This window comes from Pecten maximus, chromosome 9 (genome assembly GCF_902652985.1).
Source record: "Pecten maximus chromosome 9, xPecMax1.1, whole genome shotgun sequence".
Classification (NCBI taxonomy): Eukaryota; Metazoa; Mollusca; class Bivalvia; order Pectinida; family Pectinidae; genus Pecten; species Pecten maximus.
The window spans coordinates 31,262,321-31,288,919 of NC_047023.1; the positions used below are offsets into that span (position 1 = coordinate 31,262,321).

Here is a 26,599-nt window from a genome sequence, read left to right on the forward strand (position 1 = left end):
TCAAACATAAATAAACAATTCAAATTGAACAGACGTAAATAAGGTATGATGGAAGATGCTGATTTGCATATTTTAAATCTTGATTGGACTTTTTTCATACCTATTTTGTAATGTCAATTAAAACACGCATGAAATGGCCATAGACTGTACCGTATCCCCTCGTTTAAAGGTAATCACTTTCTCGTGATCACGATAGCCGTATACCCTTTCCGCAGTCCCTTAATTGTTATACACGTGTAATACATTACACATGCCCACATATCGTGCACGCACTATCATCATACAATATGAAGCCACACTCAACAAACGATAAACAATGGGGCAGGGCTCTAATTAGCCTTCCAACAGTTTTGTTCTCTCCTTATCAGCCGGTATTGGAAAATAGCACGAAACACTGTAATTAAGATTAACTTGGCACTATTTACGTCATTTTCTTGAACAACAGGCCCAATGGGTCAGTATCGCTCACTGCTACTAAGGTAATATTAGCCTGGTGCCATGGCCAGATGAAACTCGGGTCTATGTAACATATTTGATTTGGATTATAAGCTGATAACCTGTTCCTTCAAATCAAAGAGAATGTTAAGTTTATTCATTTAGGCCCTTCTTCCAATCATAATCCTCGCCACGTGGTACTACCGTACTAAATTGGAGGTACGTTACAGGCCCCTGTGGTACTACAGTACTAAAGTGGAGGTACGATACATGCCCCTGTGGTACTATAGTACTAAAGTGGAGGTACGATACAAGCCCCTGTGGTACTACAGAACTAAAGTGGAGGTACGATACAAGCCCCTGTGGTACTACAGAACTAAAGTGGAGGTACGATACAAGCCCCTGTGGTACTAGAGTACTAAAGTGGAGGCATGTTACAGACCCCTGTGGTACTACAGAACTAAAGTGGAGGTACGATACAAGCCCCTGTGGTACTAGAGTACTAAAGTGGAGGTATGTAACAGGCCCCTGTGGTACTACAGAACTAAAATGGAGGTACGATACAAGCCCCTGTGGTACTATAGTACTAAAGTGGAGGTACGATACAAGCCCCTGTGGTACTACAGAACTAAAGTGGAGGTACGATACAAGCCCCTGTGGTATTATAGAACTAAAGTGGAGGTATGTTACAGCCCCTGTGGTACTATGGAACTAAAGTGGAGGCATGTTACAGGCCCCTGTGGTACTACAGAACTAAAGTGGAGGTACGATACAAGCCCCTGTGGTACTATATAACTAAAGTGGAGGTATGTTACAGGCCCCTGTGGTACTATAGTACTAAAGTGGAGGTATGTTACAGCCCCTGTGGTACTATAGAACTAGAGTGGAGGTACATTACAGGCCCATATGGTACTATAGTAGTATAGTAGAAGTACGCTACAGGCCCCTGTGGTACTACAGAACTAAAGTGGAGGTATGTTACAGACCCCTGTGGTACTACAGAACTAAAGTGGAGGTACGATACAAGCCCCTGTGGTACTAGAGTACTAAAGTGGAGGTATGTTACAGGTCCCTGTGGTACTATAGTACTAAAGTGGAGGTATGTTACAGACCCCTGTGGTACTACAGAACTAAACTGGAGGTACGTTACAAGCCCCTGTGGTACTACAGAACTAAAGTGGAGGTATGTTACAGCCCCTGTGGTACTATAGAACTAAAGTGGAGGCATGTTACAGGCCCCTGTGGTACTACAGAACTAAAGTGGAGGTATGTTACAGGCCCCTGTGGTACTATAGAACTAAAGTGGAGGCATGTTACAGCCCCTGTGGTACTATAGAACTAGAGTGGAGGTATGTTACAGGCCCCTGTGGTACTATAGAACTAAAGTGGAGGTATGTTACAGCCCCTGTGGTACTATAGAACTAAAGTGGAGGCATGTTACAGGCCCCTGTGGTACTACAGAACTAAAGTTGAGGCATGTTACAGGCCCCTGTGGTACTAAAGTGGAGGTACGATACAGGCCCCTGTGGTACTAAAGTGGAGGTATGTTATAGGCCCCTGTGGTACTACAGAACTAAAGTGGAGGTACGATACAAGCCCCTGTGGTACTATAGAACTAAAGTGGAGGTATGTTACAGGCCCCTGTGGTACTATAGAACTAAAGTGGAGGTATGTTACAGGCCCCTGTGATACTAAAGTACTAAAGAACCAGGTACATATACGAGGGCTGCTGATTGATATGTTGTGAGCCTCGTGTTGAAGGATTTGAATTTTGGCAGAAATATTGTATCATTTTTCAACATAATCCCCTGCAGTATCTTTACACTTTTGCCAGCTGTGTTAAGGGCCTCAATGCCTGTTTTTTAGAACTCCCTTTCTTGGCTGTTCAGAAAGTCATCCACTACATGTATGACGTCATCATCGGACTGGAAGTGGGTGCCTGAAATAGCTGTTTTCAGTTTTGGAAATAGATGAAAGCGTGATGGAGCGAGATCGTGTGAATAAGGCGGATGCTCAATCAACTTAAAGCCACAATCGTGAATGGCAGCCATGGCAGTGGCAGACTTGTGAACAGGAGCATTGTCCTGATAGAATAACACACATTAAGTGAACTTTCTGAGGCGCTTAAGTTTATTTTTTCCCTAACTGCCTCAGAAGTGAAGCATAGTATGTGCCATTGATTCTTTGTCCCTTCTGGAGAATACCATATGCATCCCAGAAAACGGAGGCCATAACCTTCCCAGCTGATGGACAGTCTTGGCCTTCTGTGGCGGGGAGAGTCGGGGTGCTTCCATTGTTTCGATTGTTGTTTGGCCTCGGGGATAAAGTGATGGACCCATGATTCATCCATAGTGACAAAGCTCTGAAGGAAGTTGGCAGGATTTTCCTTCAAAATGTTAAGATTAGCACGCGATAATGTGCCCCTGGTATGCTTCTGATCACCTTTCAGAAGTCTTGGTACCCATCGGGACGAACGTTTTCTCATTGCAAGATCCTCGGCCAAATTGGAATGTACTCTTTTCTGTGAAATGCCAACTCTACTGGCTATATATCTTTCTGTAACTCGTTTGTCAGTCATAACAATATCATGAACTTTGTTGACCATTTCTGGGTTTGCAACATTGACAGGCCTTCCAGGACGGGGGTCATCCTAAAGGCTGTTGAAAAAAAACCCGTCTGTATGGTAAGTTTATATAGTGACGATGTCACAAACCTGTTCTGTATGGTAAGTTTATATAGTGACGATGTCACAAACACTGTTCTGTATGGTAGTTTATATAGTGGCGATGTCACAAACACTGTTCTGTATGGTAAGTTTATATAGTGGCGATGTCACAAACACTGTTCTGTATGGTAAGTTTATATAGTGACGATGTCACAAACACTGTTCTGTATGGTAAGTTTATATAGTGGCGATGTCACAAACACTGTTCTGTATGGTAAGTTTATATAGTGGCGATGTCACAAAACACTGTTCTGTATGGTGAGGTTATATAGTGCGATGTCACAAACACTGTTCTGTATGGTAAGTTTATATAGTGGCGATGTCACAAACACTGTTCTGTATGGTAAGTTTATATAGTGGCGATGTCACAAACACTGTTCTGTATGGTAAGTTTATATAGTGACGATGTCACAAACACTGTTCTGTATGGTAAGTTTATATAGTGGCGATGTCACAAACACTGTTCTGTATGGTAAGTTTATATAGTGGCGATGTCACAAACACTGTTCTGTATGGTAAGTTTATATAGTGGCGATGTCACAAACACTGTTCTGTATGGTAAGTTTATATAGTGGCGATGTCACAAACACTGTTCTGTATGGTAAGTTTATATAGTGGCGATGTCACAAACACTGTTCTGTATGGTAAGTTTATATAGTGGCGATGTCACAAACACTGTTCTGTATGGTAAGTTTATATAGTGCGATGTCACAAACACTGTTCTGTATGGTAAGTTTATATAGTGGACGATGTCACAAACACTGTTCTGTATGGTAAGTTTATATAGTGGACGATGTCACAAACACTGTTCTGTATGGTAAGTTTATATAGTGACGATGTCACAAACACTGTTCTGTATGGTAAGTTTATATAGTGGCGATGTCACAAACACTGTTCTGTATGGTGATGTTATATAGTGGCGATGTCACAAACACTGTTCTGTATGGTAAGTTTATATAGTGGCGATGTCACAAACACTGTTCTGTATGGTAAGTTTATATAGTGGCGATGTCACAAACACTGTTCTGTATGGTAAGTTTATATAGTGGCGATGTCACAAACACTGTTCTGTATGGTAAGTTTATATAGTGGCGATGTCACAAACACTGTTCTGTATGGTAGTTTATATAGTGGCGATGTCACAAACACTGTTCTGTATGGTAAGTTTATATAGTGGACGATGTCACAACACTGTTCTGTATGGTAGTTTATATAGTGGACGATGTCACAAACACTGTTCTGTATGGTAAGTTTATATAGTGACGATGTCACAAACACTGTTCTGTATGGTAAGTTTATATAGTGGCGATGTCACAAACACTGTTCTGTATGGTAAGTTTATATAGTGGCGATGTCACAAACACTGTTCTGTATGGTAAGTTTATATAGTGGCGATGTCACAAACACTGTTCTGTATGGTAAGTTTATATAGTGGCGATGTCACAAACACTGTTCTGTATGGTAAGTTTATATAGTGGCGATGTCACAAACACTGTTCTGTATAGCGAGGTTATATAGTGGCGATGTCACAAACACTGTTCTGTATGGTAAGTTTATATAGTGGCGATGTCACAAACACTGTTCTGTATGGTAAGTTTATATAGTGGCGATGTCACAAACACTGTTCTGTATGGTAAGTTTATATAGTGGCGATGTCACAAACACTGTTCTGTATGGTAAGTTTATATAGTGGCGATGTCACAAACACTGTTCTGTATGGTAAGTTTATATAGTGGCGATGTCACAAACACTGTTCTGTATGGTAAGTTTATATAGTGACGATGTCACAAACACTGTTCTGTATGGCGAGGTTATATAGTGGACGATGTCACAAACACTGTTCTGTATGGTAGTTTATATAGTGACGATGTCACAAACACTGTTCTGTATGGTAAGTTTATATAGTGACGATGTCACAAACACTGTTCTGTATGGTAAGTTTATATAGTGACGATGTCACAAACACTGTTCTGTATGGTAAGTTTATATAGTGACGATGTCACAAACACTGTTCTGTATGGTAAGTTTATATAGTGACGATGTCACAAACACTGTTCTGTATGGTAAGTTTATATAGTGACGATGTCACAAACACTGTTCTGTATGGTAAGTTATATAGAGACGATGTCACAAACACTGTTCTGTATAGCGAGGTTATATAGTGACGATGTCACAAACACTGTTCTGTATGGTAAGTTTATATAGAGACGATGTCACAAACACTGTTCTGTATGGTAAGTTATATAGTGACGATGTCACAAACACTGTTCTGTATGGTAAGTTTATATAGTGAGCGATGTCACAAACACTGTTCTGTATGGTAAGTTTATATAGTGACGATGTCACAAACACTGTTCTGTATGGTAAGTTTATATAGTGACGATGTCACAAACACTGTTCTGTATGGTAAGTTTATATAGTGACGATGTCACAAACACTGTTCTGTATGGTAAGTTTATATAGTGACGATGTCACAAACACTGTTCTGTATGGTAAGTTTATATAGTGACGATGTCACAAACACTGTTCTGTATGGTAAGTTTATATAGTGGCGATGTCACAAACACTGTTCTGTATGGTAAGTTTATATAGTGACGATGTCACAAACACTGTTCTGTATGGTAAGTTTATATAGTGGCGATGTCACAAACACTGTTCTGTATGGTAAGTTTATATAGTGGCGATGTCACAAACACTGTTCTGTATGGTAAGTTTATATAGTGGCGATGTCACAAACACTGTTCTGTATGGTAAGTTTATATAGTGGCGATGTCACAAACACTGTTCTGTATGGTAAGTTTATATAGTGGCGATGTCACAAACACTGTTCTGTATGGTAAGTTTATATAGTGGCGATGTCACAAACACTGTTCTGTATGGTAAGTTTATATAGTGGCGATGTCACAAACACTGTTCTGTATGGTAAGTTTATATAGTGGCGATGTCACAAACACTGTTCTGTATGGTAAGTTTATATAGTGGCGATGTCACAAACACTGTTCTGTATGGTAAGTTTATATAGTGGCGATGTCACAAACACTGTTCTGTATGGTAAGTTTATATAGTGACGATGTCACAAACACTGTTCTGTATGGTAAGGTTATATAGTGGCGATGTCACAAACACTGTTCTGTATGGTGAGGTTATATAGTGGCGATGTCACAAACACTGTTCTGTATGGTAAGTTTATATAGTGGACGATGTCACAAACACTGTTCTGTATGGTAAGTTTATATAGTGGCGATGTCACAAACACTGTTCTGTATGGTAAGTTTATATAGTGGCGATGTCACAAACACTGTTCTGTATGGTAAGTTTATATAGTGACGATGTCACAAACACTGTTCTGTATGGTAAGTTTATATAGTGATGTCACAAACACTGTTCTGTATGGTAAGTTTATATAGAGACGATGTCACAAACACTGTTCTGTATGGTAAGTTTATATAGTGACGGTGTCACAAACACTGTTCTGTATGGTAAGTTTATATAGTGACGATGTCACAAACACTGTTCTGTATGGTAAGTTTATATAGAGACGATGTCACAAACACTGTTCTGTATGGTGAGGTTATATAGTGGCGATGCAGAGCAAATGAAAGTTTTGTCTTGTAGATATCGGCTGAACTCGGGGAAAATGGACGGAGAAAAAAATGTTTTTTCAGCAAATAAAATATAGCTTTCATCTCTTTCTTGTTACGTCGTTTGTTTGGTGCTTTCTTTGCCATGATAAGAATTCCGAGACGGGATGTAACATTTACTTGTAATCATATATTAGTATGATAGGGGATATAACCCTTTTATCCTACAGGGACCTGTAATGTACATCCACTTTAGTTCTATAGTACCACAGGGGCCTGTAACTACCTCCACTTTAGTACTATAGTACCACAGGGGCCTGTAACGTACCTCTACTATACTACTATAGTACCACAGGGGCCTGTATCGTACCTCCACTTCAGTACTATAGTATCACAGGGGTCTGTAACGTACCTCCACTTTACTACTATAGTACCACAGGGGCATGTAACTAGTAACATACCTCCACCACTTTAGTACTATAGTATCACAGGGGCCTGTAATGTACCTCCACTTTAGTACCACAGGGGCCTGTATCGTACCTCCACTTTAGTACTATAGTAAAACAGGGGCCTGTAGCGTACCTCTACTATACTACTATAGTACCACAGGGGCCTGTAACATACCTCCACTTTAGTTCTATAGTACCACGGGGGCCTGTAATGTACCTCCACTTTAGTACCACAGGGGCCTGTAACACCTCCACTATAGTACCACAGAGGCCTGTAACGTACCTCCACTATAGTACCACAGGGGCCTGTAACGTACCTCCACTTCAGTACTATAGTATCACAGGGGTTTGTAACGTACCTCCACTTTACTACTATAGTACCACAGGGGCCTGTAACTACTAACATACCTCCACTTTAGTACTATAGTATCATAGGGGCCTGTAACATACCTCCACGTTAGTACTATAGTACCACAGGGACCTGTAACGTACCTCCACGTTAGTACTATAGTACCACAGGGACCTGTAACGTACCTCCACTTTAGTACTATAGTATCACAGGGGCCTGTAACATACCTCCACTTTAGTACCACTGGGTCCTTCAGAATTATACCTGTATCACTAATATTATCACAGGGGACAGAAAGACAAAGGGCAAAATAAAATAATGACAAAAACAGCTGAAGCCCAAAGACGAAAGGCCATCATAGCGAAATGAATATATGGAAATTACATGAAAACAAGCAAATTAAACAGTCGGAAATGACGTAAATAAACATTTTAAATCAAACATAAATAAACAATTCAAATTGAACAGACGTAAATAAGGTATGATGGAAGATGCTGATTTGCATATTTTAAATCTTGATTGGACTTTTTTCATACCTATTTTGTAATGTCAATTAAAACACGCATGAAATGGCCATAGACTGTACCGTATCCCCTCGTTTTAAGGTAATCACTTTCTCGTGATCACGATAGCCGTATACCCTTTCTGTAGTCCCTTTATTGTTATACACGTGTAATACATTACACATGCCCACATATCGTGCACGCACTATCATCATACAATATGAAGCCACACTCAACTAACGATAAACAATGGGGCAGGGCTCTAATTAGCCTCCCAACAGTTTTGTTCGCTCCTAATCAGCCGGTATTGGAAAATAGCACGAAACACTGTAATTAAGATTAACTTGGCACTATTTACGTCATTTTCTTGAACAACAGGCCCAATTGGTCAGTATCTACTGAGGCAGAAGCATACCAAAGTATGGTACTAAGGTAATATTAGCCTGGTGCCATGGCCAGATGAAACTCGGGTCTATGTAACATATTTGATATGGATTATAAGCTGATAACCTGTTCCTTCAAATCAAAGAGAATGTTAAGTTTATTCATTTAGGCCCTTCTTCCAATCATAATCCTCGCCCCGTGGTACTACAGTACAAAATTGGAGGTACGTTACAAGCCCCTGTGGTACTACAGAACTAAAGTGGAGGTATGCTACAGGCCCCTGTGGAACTACAGTACTAAATTGGAGGTACGATACAAGCCCCTGTGGTACTACAGAACTAAAGTGGAGGTATGTTACAGGCCCCTGTGGTACTATAGTACTAAAGTGGAGGTACGTTACAGGCCCCTGTGGTACTATAGTACTAAAGTGGAGGTATGTTACAGGCCTCTGTGGTACTATAGTACTAAAGTGGAGGTACGATACAAGCCCCTGTGGTACTACAGAACTAAAGTGGATGTATGTTACAGGCGTCTGTGGTACTAAAGTGGAGGTACGTTACAAGCCCCTGTGATACTAAAGTACTAAAGTGGAGGTACGATACAGGCCCCTGTGGTACTATAGAACTAGAGTGGAGGTATGTTACAGGCCCCTGTGGTACTAAAGTACTAAAGTGGAGGTACGATACAGGCCCCTGTGGTACTACAGAACTAAAGTGGAGGTATGTTACAGGCCCTTGTGGTACTATAGTAGTATAGTAGAGGTACGCTACAGGCCCCTGTGGTACTATAGAACTAAAGTGGAGGTACTATACAGGCCCCTGTGGTACTATAGTACTAAATAACCAGGTACATATACGAGGGCTGCTGATTGATATGTTGTGAGCCTCGTGTTGAAGGATTTGAATTTTGGCAGACATATTGTATCATTTTTCAACATAATCCCCTGCAGTATCTATACACTTTTGCCAGCTGTGTTAATGGCCTTAATGCCTCTTTTTTAGAACTCCTTTTCTTGACTGTTCAGAAAGTCATCCACTACATGTATGACGTCATCATCGGACTAAAAGTGGGTGCCTGAAGTAGCTGTTTTCAGTTTTGGAAATAGATGAAAGCGTGATGGAGCGAGATCGTGTGAATAAGGCGGATGCTCAATCAACTTAAAGCTACAATCGTGAATAGCAGCCATGGCAATGGCAGACTTGTGAACAGGAGCATTGTCCTGATGGAATAACACACATTAAGTGAACTTTCTGATGCGCTTAAGTTTATTTTTTCCCGTAACTGCCTCAGAAGTGAAGCATAGTATGTGCCATTGATTCTTTGTCCCTTTTGGAGAATACCATATGCATCCCAGAAAACGGAGGCCATAACCTTCCCAGCTGATGGACAGTCTTAGCCTTCTGTGGCGAGGAGAGTCGGGGTGCTTCCATTGTTTCGATTGTTGTTTGGCCTCTGGGATAAAGTGATGGACCCATGATTCATCCATAGTGACAAAGCTCTGAAGGAAGTTGGCAGGATTTTCCTTCAAAATGTTAAGATTAGCACGCGATAATGTGCCCCTGGTATGCTTCTGATCAGCTTTCAGAAGTCTTGGTACCCATCGGGACGAAAGTTTTCTCATTGCAAGATCCTCGGCCAAATTGGAATGTACTCTTTTCTGTGAAATGCCAAATCTACCGGCAATATATCTTTCTGTGACTCGTCAGTCATAACAATATCATGAACCATTTCTGGGTTTGCAACATTGACAGGCCTTCCAGGACGGGGTCATCCTAAAGGCTGTTGAAGGCGCTTGAATTCCGCTACCCACCTTTTCACTTCAGCATATTAAGGGGCATCTTTCTCTGGTGTTGCTACCATAACATTATGGATATCCTGAGGTGTGAAACCTTTAACATGCAAATATTGGATCACTGCTCTTTCACCGATTTTGTCCATTTTGCTAAAGCCGCTTGTCTTGTTTACGTAAGAGTGCTACCTCGTCGATATATACAAACCAAATGAGACCAGTCCTTGGGAACACGGCCCTATATGGTCAGAGAATAGTTCAACTTAAAAAGAACATCCTTGAGTACGTCCTTCAATACGAAGCTTACAACATATCAATCAGTCCTCGTAAGTAACAGGCCACACAGGTAAAGATATCTGGTGAATGAACCAGGTACATATAAGTAACAGACCACACAGGTAAAGATATCTGGTGAATGACACAGGTACATATAGGTAACAGGCCACACAGGTAAAGATCTCAGGTGAGTGGACACAGGTGACACATAAGAAGGTAAGAGACTGACTGTAATAAGCGTACCTAAGTATTACAAAATCAGCACATTTCTTTGTTTTCTAAAACTGAAGACTGATTACAGCTGCTAAGAACAGTTCGTTGATAAGATGTAGATCAATATTAACATGTATAATATAACTGTGTTGGTCTACAAAGATAACTAAAGTTTCGTTTTCAGTCGATTTTGTACGAACTCAGATTACAGACCAATTAATGACACGACATATTCCGACATTTTTGGCATTTCGTTACATTGATCACCCAATCCTGGTTAGGGGTCTAACGTCCACGCACAACCTGGTTCACACGAGGACGGGGGTCAAGGGGACACCTAGATTAGGAAAACAAAGCAAAGACAGATAGAGGACGGGTGTCAAGGGAACACCTAGATTAAGAAAACAAAGCAAAGACAGATAGAGCAGCGAGGAAGATAAGGAAAGATTTAAGATCCAAGTTTTGCAACAGAGGCAGAAGATCTATTTTTATCTCATCAGTCGAAAACCGCATAGTTGTGAGATACAAGTAATTGCACATAAATAAAATGGAAGAATAGTAGCGAAAATAGTGTGAAATGGTGCATTTCTTTAATTAATTTCCTTACTAGAACAATAACAGTTTCCTGCAGAAAGCAACTTCAATTAACCAATTGTAAAAAACAATTGTTGGCAGAGAAAACTAGGCATTATAAACAAGTTCAATAATTATTATATCAAGTTGTAATCAACACAATTGCTCTATTTTGACATGTATGTGGTGTATAGAGGTGGTCCGTAAGGCAGGCTCCAATTCTAGTTCTATAAAAACTTAGTGGAGGCTCACGAGCTGATGACGTGGTGCGACGCCCCACTTCCCATCGTTCGCCGGCGTTCCAGGGTTATGATATCTGGTAAGTAGCAGACTGGGATAAAAGGTTACCAAATTTGTTCAAATAAATCCATTTGACCTACTCTCAAGGAGTCATGATCACAGGGGTCAAAGGTGTTAAAATCTTAATGTTAAACTACTCTTCTCATTAATCAAAAGGTGAGGGTCTTGGTATATGACCAGAAGCATGCTGGGATGAAGGACCACAAAGTTTGTTCAAATTAATGACATTGACCTACTTTCAGGACACAGGAGTAAAATGTGTTAATTTTTCTAAAAAATAGTTATGTAGTAATGTAGCATGATGGGATGAAAGACTACCAAATTTGTTCAAATGAATGACTTTAACCTATTTTCAATGTGTCCTGTTAGTTATATGTAACTGGTTCACTCACCTGATATCTTTACCTGTGTGACTTGTTACTTATATGTATCTGATTAATTCACCTGAGATCTTTACCTGTGTGGCCTGTTACCTATATGTACCTGGTTCATTCACCTGAGATCTTTACCTGTGTGGCCTGTTACCTATTTGTACCTGGTTCATTCACAAGATATCTTTACCTGTGTGGCCTGTTACCTATATGTACCTGTGTCATTCACAAGATATCTTTACCTGTGTGGCCTGTTACCTATTTGTACCTGGTTCACTCACCTGAGATCTTTACCTGTGTGGCCTGTTACCTATATGTACCTGGTTCATTCACCTGAGATCTTTACCTGTGTGGCCTGTTACCTATTTGTACCTGGTTCATTCACCTGAGATCTTTACCTGTGTGGCCTGTTACCTATGTGTACCTGTGTCATTCACCTGAGATCTTTACCTGTGTGGCCTGTTACCTATTTACCTGGTTCATTCACCTGAGATTTTTACCTGTGTGGCTTGTTACCTATTTGTACCTGGTTCATTCACCTGAGATCTTTACATGTGTGACCTGTTACCTATTTGTACCTGGTTCATTCACCTGAGATCTTTACCTGTGTGACTTGTTACCTATTTGTACCTGGTTCATTCACCTGAGATCTTTACCTGTGTGGCCTGTTACCTATGTGTACCTGTGTCATTCACCTGAGATCTTTACCAGTGTGGTCTGTTACCTATTTGTACCTGGTTCACTCACCTGAGATTTTTACCTGTGTGGCCTGTTACCTATTTGTACCTGGTTCATTCACCTGAGATCGTTAACGATGTCTGCATGCACGTTTTAAAGTCCACCAATACCATGTCCCTGTTATCTGTATTTTTATCTTGTCAAACCTCGTTATCTCATCGTCGGTGGGGGTCAAGTCATGGAAACTTTCGAGATATCACGAGTATTCGAGATAACCGGGTATTTTTTTATACAGAATTTACGCTATCGGAACTGAATGTTTACTTCGAGTTACAAACGGTCTTCGAGTTATCAGAGCGCGAGATAATGACGATTGACTGTATAATGAGAAAAAAAGAGAAGAGAATCACAATCCTCTTTAACACAGCTTCCTCCCTTGGGTACTCCGCCGCCCAGTTATCTGACTACACGGGGGTCTCTACAGTTCCGGAACATTCCGTATAGACGTGATCGGTAATTAGTAAAGAGTTTGGGAAATCAGGTGTCTGTACACTCTAGGTCTTTTCGGTGTTTTAATAACGACCATAATCTGATGAAAATCATTTACAATGGAGGTTTCATTAAAGCAGGGACACCTCAGCTTCTGTTCGGAAATAGTTTATCATTAAATCAGCGATACCTCTGTTTCTGATATGAAATAGATTATCATTAAATCAGCGATACCTCTGTTTCTGATATGAAATAATTCATCATTAAATCAGCGATACCTCTGTTTCTGATAGGAAATAGTTCATCATTAAATCAGCGATACCTCTGTTTCTGATAGGAAATAGTTTATCATTAAATCAGCGATACCTCTGTTTCTGATAGGAAATAATTCATCATTAAATCAGCGATACCTCTGTTTCTGATAGGAAATAGTTTATCATTAAATCAGCGATACCTCTGTTTCTGATAGGAAATAGTTTATCATTAAATCAGCGATACCTCTGTTTCTGATAGGAAATAATTCATCATTAAATCAGCGATACCTCTGTTTCTGATAGGAAATAGTTTATCATTAAATCAGCGATACCTCTGTTTCTGATATGAAATAATTCATCATTAAATCAGCGATACCTCTGTTTCTGATAGGAAATAGTTTATCATTAAATCAGCGATACCTCTGTTTCTGATAGGAAATAATTCATCATTAAATCAGCGATACCTCTGTTTCTGATAGGAAATAGTTTATCATTAAATCAGCGATACCTCTGTTTCTGATAGGAAATAATTCATCATTAAATCAGCGATACCTCTGTTTCTGATAGGAAATAGTTTATCATTAAATCAGCGATACCTCTGTTTCTGATAGGAAATAGTTTATCATTAAATCAGCGATACCTCTGTTTCTCATAGGAAATAGTTCATCATTAAATCAGCGATACCTCTGTTTCTGATAGGAAATAATTCATCATTAAATCAGCGATACCTCTGTTTCTGATAGGAAATAGTTTATCATTAAATCAGCGATACCTCTGTTTCTGATAGGAAATAGTTTATCATTAAATCAGCGATACCTCTGTTTCTGATAGGAAATAGTTTATCATTAAAGAAGGGACATATCACAACAAAATGTTTGTTGTGGTGCATGTGGTAAGATTAAAACACAGGTATGTAATATCCAATTGATTAATTAGTTTATTATTTATCACACAAACACCAGTGTTATATTCCAATTACTAAATAACCGGAGAAGCGTGCTAATGAACGAACATCTCTATAAAGCTCCGCCTGTTGGAATGTCCGCGCATGCGTGATCTCACCGTGCGACATCAGTTGATCCAATCCATTAGTCCTGTTTATTAACAGTCTATTGTACGGTATTGGGGTGTTCCAAATATATCAAGGAACAATTGTATGGTATCCACAGGGATACTTATCATCGATACATAGAAGATATCAGGTTTCAAAGACGTTTTCTATCTATCACAAATCTATCAGTTACATACAGCTGGTATACAGTGTACTTATATTCGATCCCTCACACATCTTAACTACCTACATTATGTACCTACGTAATAGAGCAATGCTTATAACAGCTGCTGGGTGAATTGAGCCGTGCCATGGAAAGAACTAATTAAATGTATCGATCATGTGACCGAGACATGGCAATCTACTAAACAAAAGCTATGTTTACATTCTAAACATACCGAAAATCATTTAATTCTCGTCAACCCTTATTTTCGTATCTACATTCGTCCTAAATTTATCTCAAAGGTTGTGGTTTGACGCTCCCTCCCCGTGTCGGGTTGTGTTTTTCAGGAAGCTGAGAATGTGTCATTGGGCAAGACAATTTACCCTTATTGTCCTGGATGGTATTCGATGGGCCTCCCGTATGTTGCTCAGTGACGTAGTCACCAACTATTACACGGAGACCCCACCTCAAAATGATCCTGGGTGTTCGACTTTACAGACTGTATTGTCGGGGCGATTTGAAGGAATGTGTCCAATTTATATTTATAATGAATGCGATAATACTCGAAAAGCATAACAGTTACATATTATCACGTGACAGCGAAAGAATAATGTAACTACGCATGTCAAAAATCACTACTCGAAGTTAAAACGGAAATTACCATGTGTAAGTTTGGCAAGCTGGACTCGACCGCGCGAGACGAGCACAGCCATATAGGCGTAGGGTAACATATTCCATGTCTCGTCAAATTTGCTTTTTACACAGTGTTTCGGAAGACTGGTTTATGACACCGTTTGTCATATAACTTATATATGTGTGCTAGCAAACAGATACAGACATCTATTGCTTAATGGAAATTGTTCGCGGTTTGGCGCTGAATCAAGTAGAGGAATTTGTAAGCCACCTCTACCGTTTTCAATGCCACGATTCCTGACATACGCGGTGGCTTTTTTATGATCCCAGCATCTGTCAGAGTCACTCCTTGTTTCGTGTCTATGCAAATGTTATCAAATTTGAATGCATATACAAAGTTAAACTAACGATTTCATTGGAACAGACATGTTCTGTAGACACTGGAGTGGAGCCCATCTTCTTTTCATCATTGGAAATCCATAAACGAAACTATACAGGAGAGAAGCTGTCTGTCAATCTCACAGATTCCTATACTACATTTAGTTTGCCAGTTCAATATTTAATTATCGGGCGGGCGTATTTCTTTCTTAATACTTATATAGAGATAACGTATTACGACAAAGATATCTATATGTATAAAATATATGAGTCTACGTCTCTTTACCACTGTGAAACCCCAAGGTATTATTTTACGATATTGCCAATCATAACCCAACGTCCACGAGTTTTCAATCTATCATATAAACTGCAAATACTCAGACAGTTTAAATTGGACCCATTCAATTAACCAGTCGAACTTTGTGCCTTTCTATCAAAGAAACCTGAGATATTTTATTGAATTGAAAACTGATCGGCAGCTGATTTTAATCAACATCTGTTCACCGTCTTTGTAATTTTACGTTATCATTGACGTCTACTTAATGACCATGTCTTGGCTGGTCGTTTGGGTTTTACATAAGCAGTTTCAGATTTCTGCGTTAAACACAGATATCTCAATTGAAACAAGAATAGATCGCGATGATCTATGTCTCGCTTGTCCTCGCTTGTGGATATAATGTAACGTACATTGTATAAGTAAATTCCAGATTCAGTTACGTTCTAAGAAAGAAATTACGTTTAACATTGGAATGATGATTATCAAAATCCAATTAACTGTCATGTGGAGACTTAAATCGTAACAGAAAGCATGTGTCGAGATGCTCTGGGTTAGCTATATAGCGATATTACATGTTTCCTGATTAAAACACTTGTAATTATTGAACAACTTAACACAAATGTTGACATCGCCGCCGGAAAAGTAGCTCCTGTGTCTCTCGGTCTGCGACCCGATCGTACGCGGGACAGAAATATATATATATCAAAATACAGATATATATACTTACTGACAGATATATGTACAGATAAATATTACTTCCCCAACAAGTAACGACTGATTATCATGTTTATCTAACTCGAGTTATCTAATCTTCAAATATAGGAAAAACATTATTTTTTTGGAAGTAAGATCTCTAAAAATATCTCCCAAACTACTGGTATAACATCTGTAGAGATATAACAGTTTAATAGTGAGATCGTTTGATATTATATTGAAGCAAACCCTGAGGTATGAAACAAATGAGTGAATTTATAACTTTTGGCATTCAACACAACCGAGTCCTTACTTGTGGTAAACGTTATACTAAATCGATATTTCACAACCAGACTGGCACTATCGTCATTAAATCATGTGATTTTGTAAAGTAATAACCAACGATATAACACAGCTTCCCTTACATACTCGCTTTATTGATTTCTATTAAATAAGAAAAAACTTAAACCAACAAGCACATCTTTCGTTTGTTTACCTAATATAACTTTACAGAACTTATCACTAGAGGCGCTACCTGACAAGTCCACCACCTGGCCTGACAAGTACACCATCAGGCCTTACAAGTACACCACCTGGCCTGACAAGTCCACCATCAGACCGTACAAGTCCACCATCAGGCCTTACAAGTACACCATCAGGCCTTACAAGTCCACCATCAGGCCTCACAAGTACACCATCAGACCTTACATGTACACCATCAGGCCTTACAAGTACACCATCAGACCTTACAAGTACACCATCAGGCCTTACAAGTCCACCATCAGGCCTTACAAGTATACCATCAGGCCTTACAAGTCCACCATCAGGCCATACAAGTCCACCATCTGGCCTGACAAGTACCCCATCAGGCCTGACAAGTCCACCACCAGGCCTTACAAGTCCACCATCAGGCCATACAAGTACACCATCAGGCCATACAGGTCCACCATCAGGCCGTACAAGTACACCATCTGGCCTAACAAGTACACCATCTGGCCTGACAAGTACACCATCAGGCCGTACAAGTACACCATCTGGCCTGACAAGTACACCATCTGGCCTGACAAGTACACCATCAGGCCTTACAAGTCCACCATCAGGCCTTACAAGTACACCATCAGGCCTTACAAGTACACCATCAGGTTTTACAAGTCCACCATCTGGCCTTACAAGTCCACCATCATGCCTTACAAGTCCACCATCAGGCCTTACACGTACACCATCAGGCATGACAAGTCCACCATCAGGCCTTACAAGTCCACCATCAGGCCTTACAAGTACACCATCATACCTTACAAGTCCACCATCAGGCCATACAAGTACACCATCAGGCCTTACAAGACCGCCATCTGGCCTGACAAGTACACCATCTGGCCTGACAAGTACACCATCAGGTTTTACAAGTCCACCATCAGGTTTTACAAGTCCACCATCAGGCCTGACAAGTACACCATCAGGTTTTACAAGTCCACCATCAGGTTTTACAAGTCCAGCATCAGGCCTGACAAGTACACCATCAGGTTTTACAAGTCCACCATCAGGTTTTACAAGTCCACCATCTGGCCTTACAAGTACACCATCAGGCCTTACAAGTCCACCATCACGTTTTACAAGTACACCATCAGGCCTTACAAGTCCACCATCACGTTTTACAAGTACACCATCTGGCCTTACAAGTCAGTCCACCATCTGGCCTTACAAGTACACCATCAGGCCTTACAAGTACACCATCAGGCCTTACAAGTCCACCATCTGGCCTTACAAGTACACCATCTGGCCTTACAAGTCCACCATCAGGCCTCACAAGTACACCATCAGGTTTTACAAGTCCACCATCAGGCCTCACAAGTATACCACAATTGTTCCTGAAAGTGTTTGGAACCTCTTACTCCCTACAATGGAACTGGTTAAGTCGAGAGTGTGTAGTATAAAACAATCTGTATAGCTCAGGATAGGCAGAATGTCCATTTAGATTGATGTCCACTCGGAGAACGGGCCGCTAGTTCGAGCCTCAGCGAGGGTACGATAATTTCCATTACTCCATAGTATTACCTATAGCATAATCGCTGCCGTGTTCCCGTTAGGGAATGGTCTTTCATGATGGCGGATCAAGATGATCACAGGAGTTGGATGTGCACTTTAAGCTACAAAATCATTTATTTATAAGTACACTCTGACCGATATATGTAAAAAGTCTGACTCAGAAATAGCTAACATTTATATAACGACATTTATCTGCTGATGTTAGCTCATAAACAACTGTGAATTCTCCGCAAAGTTGGGCGAAATGTAAAACTCGAGGCGTGATTCATCGTGAGTTTTTGTTCATATTAAATGATCAAAACAGCCTCGTGTTTATCGTCATTGCCAGAAAGACTCCCAAAGGACATCCGCATTTAAGCAATATAATGTTTAGGCTCAAAGCACTATGATATTAAAAGGGGGAAGTGATTTCGTTTACGTTAAAAAGAAATTGATAACAAGTTCAGTGGAAAATGTTATGGATTGACTAAAAAAAATTGGAACATTTTTGGTTTCGAATTGGAAATGGAATTCGTTCCTGGTTTAAGTATTGAGAACTGACATTTGAAAAAGACAAAACGAGTTTTGGAGACAGTGTAGAAACCGTTGCCTGCTACAACATATTTCATCAATAGGCAAAGAATTTTCTTCGCCGTTGCAGGTTTACAGTCGATTTGTAGGTTACCCGTGGAATTTGTAGATTATGTGTGAGAGTTGGTCTTAATTTGTACTGTTGTTGTTGGCACAGGGACCCGTGAATTTGTTACGGATAAAAATAAAATGAAAATTACACCCTCTGTGTATAGGTAAGACTTGTTTAGTATCTTATACCCCCTTTGTTGTGTCTACCATTCAAGGAATTTAAAGTCAAACTGAACCTGGTTGAGTGAAAATTGAACCGTAACAGAGAATAGCGACAGAAATAAACATAATTCCGACATACTGTAAGTATTATTTAGGTAATAGAAAATAGGAAATACAAACAGTACGAAATGGGAAATACAAACCGTACAAAATGGGAAATATAAACAGTACAAAATGGGAAATATAAACAGTACAAAATGGGAAATACAAACCGTACAAAATGGGAAATATAAACAGTACAAAATGGGAAAACAAACCGTACAAAATGGGAAATATAAACAGTACAAAATGGGAAATACAAACAGTACAAAATGGGAAATACAAACAGTACAAAATGGGAAAACAAACAGTACAAAATGGGAAATACAAACAGTACAAAATGGGAAATACAAACAGTACAAAATAGGAAATATAAATAGTACAAAATGGGAAATACAAACAGTACAAAATAGGAAATATAAATAGTACAAAATGGGAAATACAAACAGTACAAAATGGGAAATACAAACAGTACAAAATAGGAAATATAAATAGTACAAAATGGGAAATACAAATAGTACAAAATAGGAAATACAAACAGTACAAAATGGGAAATACAAACAGTACAAAATAGGAAATATAAATAGTACAAAATAGGAAATACAAACAGTACAAAATGGGAAATACAAACAGTACAAAATAGGAAATATAAATAGTACAAAATGGGAAATACAAACAGTACAAAATGGGAAATACAAACAGTACAAAATAGGAAATATAAATAGTACAAAATGGGAAATACAAACAGTACAAAATAGGAAATATAAACAGTACAAAATAGGAAATACAAACATTACGAAATGGGGAAACCAAACAGTACAAAATGGGAAATACAAACAGTACAAAATAGGAAATATAAATAGTACAAAATGGGAAATACAAACAGTACAAAATAGGAAATATAAATAGTACAAAATGGGAAATACAAACAGTACAAAATAGGAAATATAAATAGTACAAAATAGGAAATATAAACAGTACAAAATGGGAAATACAAACAGTACAAAATGGGAAATACAAACAGTACAAAATAGGAAATATAAATAGTACAAAATGGGAAATACAAACAGTACAAAATAGGAAATATAAACAGTACAAAATTGGAAATACAAACAGTACAAAATGGGAAATACAAACAGTACAAAATAGGAAATATAAATAGTACAAAATGAGAAATACAAACAGTACAAAATAGGAAATATAAACAGTACAAAATTGGAAATACAAACAGTACAAAATGGGGAAACCAAACAGTACAAAATGGGAAATACAAACAGTACAAAATAGGAAATATAAATAGTACAAAATGCGAAATACAAACAGTACAAAATAGGAAATATAAACAGTACAAAATGGGAAATACAAACAGTACAAAATAAAATGCGAAATACAAACAGTACAAAATAGGAAATATAAACAGTACAAAATGGGAAATACAAACAGTACAAAATAGGAAATATAAATAGTACAAAATAGGAAATATAAATAGTACAAAATGGGAAATACAAACAGTACAAAATGGGAAATACAAACAGTACAAAATAGGAAATATAAATAGTACAAAATGGGAAATACAAACAGTACAAAATAGGAAATATAAACAGTACAAAATGGGAAATACAAATAGTACAAAATGGGAAATACAAACAGTACAAAATAGGAAATATAAATAGTACAAAATGGGAAATACAAACAGTACAAAATAGGAAATATAAACAGTACAAAATTGGAAATACAAACAGTACAAAATGGGAAATACAAACAGTACAAAATAGGAAATATAAATAGTACAAAATGGGAAATACAAACAGTACAAAATGGGAAATATAAACAGTACAAAATGGGTCTAAATATTGAGGAGTTGATTACTAGTATATGACGACTTTAATTCCACCCTTCAATATAAGCTAGCGAACGTAAAATTATAGTCCTACATAAGATTCAGAGACTGGCAAAAAGTTTTATACCATACATCGAGAAAGCGAGAAACACTTTTCATTAATGGAACAGTTATCACGCACAGCGTTTATAAAAGATTGTGATTTAAAATGACGTGGAAATCAGCCAAATTAACAGTTACACATAGCTAGACATATATCGTGCCCGGTTTGATTACCCACACACCTTATACACATGTACATCCGGGTCACTGTTTAACAATATTTACATGTACATCCGGGCCACTGATTACCAATATTTACATGTACATCCGGGTCACTGATTACCAATATTTACATGTACATCCGGGCCACTGATTACCAATATACACATGTACATCCGGGCCACTGATTACCAATATACACATGTACATCCGGGCCACTGATTACCAATATACACATGTACATCCGGGCCACTGATTACCAATATACACATGTACATCCGGGCCACTGATTACCAATATACACATGAACATCCGGGCCACTGATTACCAATACACATATGTACATCCGGGTCACTGTTTAACAATATTTTGTATATTTGTATATTATATATAATTATATTGAGGATATATTTATTAACTTATATGTAGATTTTATCAAATTGCCAAAATGAGGTTTGGTGTACTTTCCGCCACTTTCCTTTGGCCCAGTCCGTATAGAGAACTTCCAATCCGAGTCTCGTTATCTCGAAGCCAGTCGGGTCATGAAAAAAATCATATAAGATAAAGATATCCGAGTATTACGGGTAACTGATTTTATTCTATAAAGCATTTTACTGTTAGGACTGGGTTTTTTTTCTTTGAGTTAAACATGGTCTTCGAGTTATCAGCGTTCAAGATGGCGAATTTTGAGTGTAGGTATATTTGTATTATTCGGATAGCAAAGCCATGATACAATCAGAGTATAACTAATACCCAAAATACACAATATACCCCCCCCCCCCCCCCCCCCCCCCTCCCCATAAAGAATAATAATATCTCCAGTCGTATTATAAACCCGTGATCTACATTGTCCATCATTTTAACTCATCCTGAGCGGCTTTGCTTCACGCTCGAAACAACAAATCTCTATACAGAGTTATCGGCCCTTACGCTCACCAATACTTGCCAACGACTAAATGCAAACAATATTTGCGAAATCTGAAAAATCTATCTTGGTTTAAACTATTACGTCACTAAACAACATTCTAACATATGCAATCGATTGTTTTTACTTATCCGACATATGCTGTGATAAAACAACTTTCAACCTAAAACCGAAGGGATACTATCTGACTGTGCCAACTGCGTAAAGCGTTTGGGTATCAGGGGACGCCAAATGATGGATGTGAGTTCGAAATGGTCATCAGAGATGACAAATGATGTATAAAAAGACGAAAAGATTGAAAATTTGGAATACATCAATGGATTTACCTGGAGGCTAAGTAAAAGGTGACTTATTGGTGGGTTTACCTGTAATTTGTAAAAGGTGACTCATTGGTGGATTTACCTGTAATTTGTAACAAGTGACTTATTGTTGGATTTACCTGTAGGCTATGTAAAAGGTGACTTATTGGTAGATTTATCTGTAATTTGTAAAAGGTGACTTATTGGTGGATTTACCTGTAATTTGTAAATGGTGACTTATTGTTGGATTTACCTGTAGGCTATGTAAATGGTGACTTATTGTTGGATTTACCTGTAGGCTATGTAAAAGGTGACTTATTGGTGGATTTACCTGTAGGCTACATGAACGGTGACTTATTGTTGGATTTACCTGTAATTTGTAAAAGGTGACTTATTGGTTGATTTACCTGTAGGCTATGTAAAAGGTGACTTATTGGTTGATTTACCTGTAGGCTATGTTAAGTATTACAAACACACATCATTAAAATTGATCCAACTAATAAAATCCTACAAAATAATGGTAGAGATCATTCTTGGTTACTAAATTGACCATTTCAGAGTAGGGCACGTTTCAAATTCTGGATATAACGGTGTCATTTTAGTTTTGTTTGCAAGACGAAAGAAAATAGAATAAGAGTGCATACGCGTGTTGGTATGTCTTGTCTGAACATGTGAAAGACCATAACGGTATTGGTTTTGATGGAATGTGTATTTAAGTAATTTTCAGTACTTCCTGTTTTTACCTCCGATCGTTTAGTACAACACGCCAATTAAGGCCAGCTTCGGCGATATACTGTAGGACATCGTGTTGCTAAGTTGCCTAGCGACGATGACACTTCATGCAGCGAATGGTAGAGCTACATTATGCGTGAATGGACAAAAGGAACGAAAGGAAGTAGTACAGCTTTCTCATATCATGCCAACATAACAAAATTAAACTGGTGTCTGATTTACAGGTACATGTAAGTACAAAGAAAAAACACCTCCACAACACCAACGTTATAAAGAAACAATCATTATAACTCAAAACCGATGAATGGAGAGGGATACAAACAAAAATATATAAATCATTACAAATGTTAAAGACTTCTGAAAAGTAAACGGAGAATAAGACCATAAAATCCAGAAGAGTAAGCGTCTTCCGCTGTATCGACGACAGTCGCCTTACTACTCTAGGTCACGACGACACCCGTCATACCAATCTAGGTCACGACGACACCCATTATACCAATCTTGGTCACGACGACACCCGTCATACCAATCTAGGTCACGACAACACCCGTCATACCAATCTAGGTCACGACGACACCCGTCATACAAATCTAGGTCACGACGACAGTCGCCATACCAATCTAGGTCACGACGACAGTCGCCATACCAATCTAGGTAAAATTCTGGTTACGTCACATGTTCAAAGGAGAGTTAAAGTGGTGACAATGGAACCGTTTGGTATACTAACAAGCCTTAAGCACGTCTGACTTCATATCGCATCAGGAAATCGATTTTTTCCCAATGAGACCATGATGTCCACCGTAAAACTCTACTATCTTCATCAACATCATCATCTCTGGAAACCTTGTTAATGTCTCCATCAGTATTGGACATCTGTCAAAGAAATATATAATGATAACACGCCATTGAATATCGAATCAACTGTTAATATCGTCAGTAGGGGATGCAGGAATGTTGCTATCTAGAAATGGTAAATTAACACTTTGGAAATTGAAATCATCACCTTCAGTTATAAAATGCCATTTATGGTTTGCCATGTAAGCAAAGATCGATGTGAATGACTGATTTAAAGTCCTACTGAGTATATCCGTCGATACGACCAATAAAGGTTTTTTTATTAACACATCGTCGATATACCTGTAAGTGAAATTGGGGGACTCTGTTACTTAGAGTGTATAAATGTACATGTATGACATATCGTTTTACATTTGTCTCTGATTTAGATAGGCTATTGGTAAAACCTTTCTATAATACCTACAATGGTACCATGTTAATCACCCTTCGTAAAGAGCCATATATGTCTTTTTAAGGTACGTACCAGTAAAAGTAGTCAATTAATCAGTGTTGCTATGGAAACAAACGATTTGTATGTAAACAGCTAGAAACTAAGACCGTTTATAACCATGCGAGGTGGTTGAAAATCACATTCCGAGCAGTTCCTTGGCGACTAATCCTAGTGTCATCAAATACAAGAGTTTTCTACATTTAGATCAGCGCGCTATATAAAGCTTGATCGGCAAAGGCTGGACGAACTTAACGCCGATACTGATGGATACTTGCAACCTTTATTTTATATAAAGTTCTAAACTGGGCTTCATATGAACAAAGATCCAGAACAAGCCAATGTGTGATGTTTCTATGTCGAATATACATAGACAATCGTGGAAACCAGGTAATGTCTGACCAAACAACGCCAGGCAAATACTCAATCGGATTGTTTGGTTAAAAGTTTTGATGGGTAAAGAAAAATACTTTTTAGTATGTCTCCTTGTACCTGCTATTGTCCCCTCATACTACAACCAATACAGCTGTGGTATGTATTATGAATAAGAAACAAGTTTGTCCAAGAGGGCGAAATACTCACAGTCGTGTACAAGTTTGTGAATGGTTTTTTTTAAGATGGCCGATAAAGATGATCACAACGCACCAAGCACATCGTTGATACATCGTTCGCACATATCATGATTTGATTTTTGTTTTTATATCTTTTGCAAATCTGATAACAAAGGATAAGACAAAAATTATAACAACTTATCTACACCTTCTCGCAAAAACATTTACAAAAGAAGACTAGTGAAACAATGAAAAACATGCATATTCCTACAATAATAAATATGTATTACTGTCAAAATAGTTTGTTTGACTTACTAAAAGTGTGCACATATATCAAGACATTTTAATTCAGGTCCACGGTAAGACGCGGGCTTCCAGGCAAAACTGTTTCCAAATGGAATCCATCGCATCCTCCTCTGAAACTATAGAGCTGAAAATCAATGACACTCCAAAACCGTTGACTATTCATTTTAAAATGTGTTGGAAAATATCAATAATGATAAAACAGACAAAAATACAACTATTTCCTGCGGTAAACACCAGAAAATAGAAAGGCTATGAAAACTGTTTTGAATATTCCGAGGTTTCATCTTCCCTAGTACATTTGCATATCACGTGATATCATCTACTTCCGGAAACAACATGGAGGGCGATGTAGATTGATTCTCGGGAGTTTGTTGGGATTATAGTACTTTAGCGAGTTTACATTGTGACATCAATGAACCATAAAATGTCAATAAGAACAAGGATAACAATTTAGACATTTTACAGTTGCTTAAGATAATATCGCACTATTGCTCCGAAAGCAACCGTCTTTGGGGAAAAGCCCCCCGACCGGGATTTATTTACATAAAAGATGATCGAATCATATGTGGTCTGTGTATGTGTGTATCCATTTGTGGAGAGAAGCGTAATGCTTTGGGGTTACTGAAATATGTAATAGACGTTATCAGCATTTTGGATAAGAGTACCCTTTGAGTTATAAAAAGACGACATTCTTAAAAGTTTTGAAAGACTTCTAAAAATGGTAACCGCAAGTACATGCTGCATAATGTATAAGGTTTGGCTAAAAAGATCTTTAATCACTGAATAGGCCTTCTGTGAAAAATATCTATCTTATGATATCCGACCCAAAATATATAGTCGTGGGAGACTGTAAAAATCTAATGAAAGTAGTGAACGCGCGGCACCATTTAAGGCACTCTAATTATGAAGTGTGG

General features: G+C 38.5%; 1 protein-coding gene across 1 annotated transcript in view; it reads left to right on the forward strand.

Annotated features, from left to right (window-relative positions):
- Positions 1-984: 984 nt before the first annotated feature.
- LOC117333961 (mucin-1-like) overlaps positions 985-26,599 on the forward strand; it is a 44,614-nt gene continuing 18,999 nt past the window's right edge. Inside the window, exons 1-2 of the mRNA XM_033893381.1 lie at positions 985-1,116; positions 17,091-18,412. Coding sequence (XP_033749272.1) covers positions 985-1,116; positions 17,091-18,412 — 1,454 coding nt within the window. The remainder of the gene's footprint in view (positions 1,117-17,090; positions 18,413-26,599) is intronic.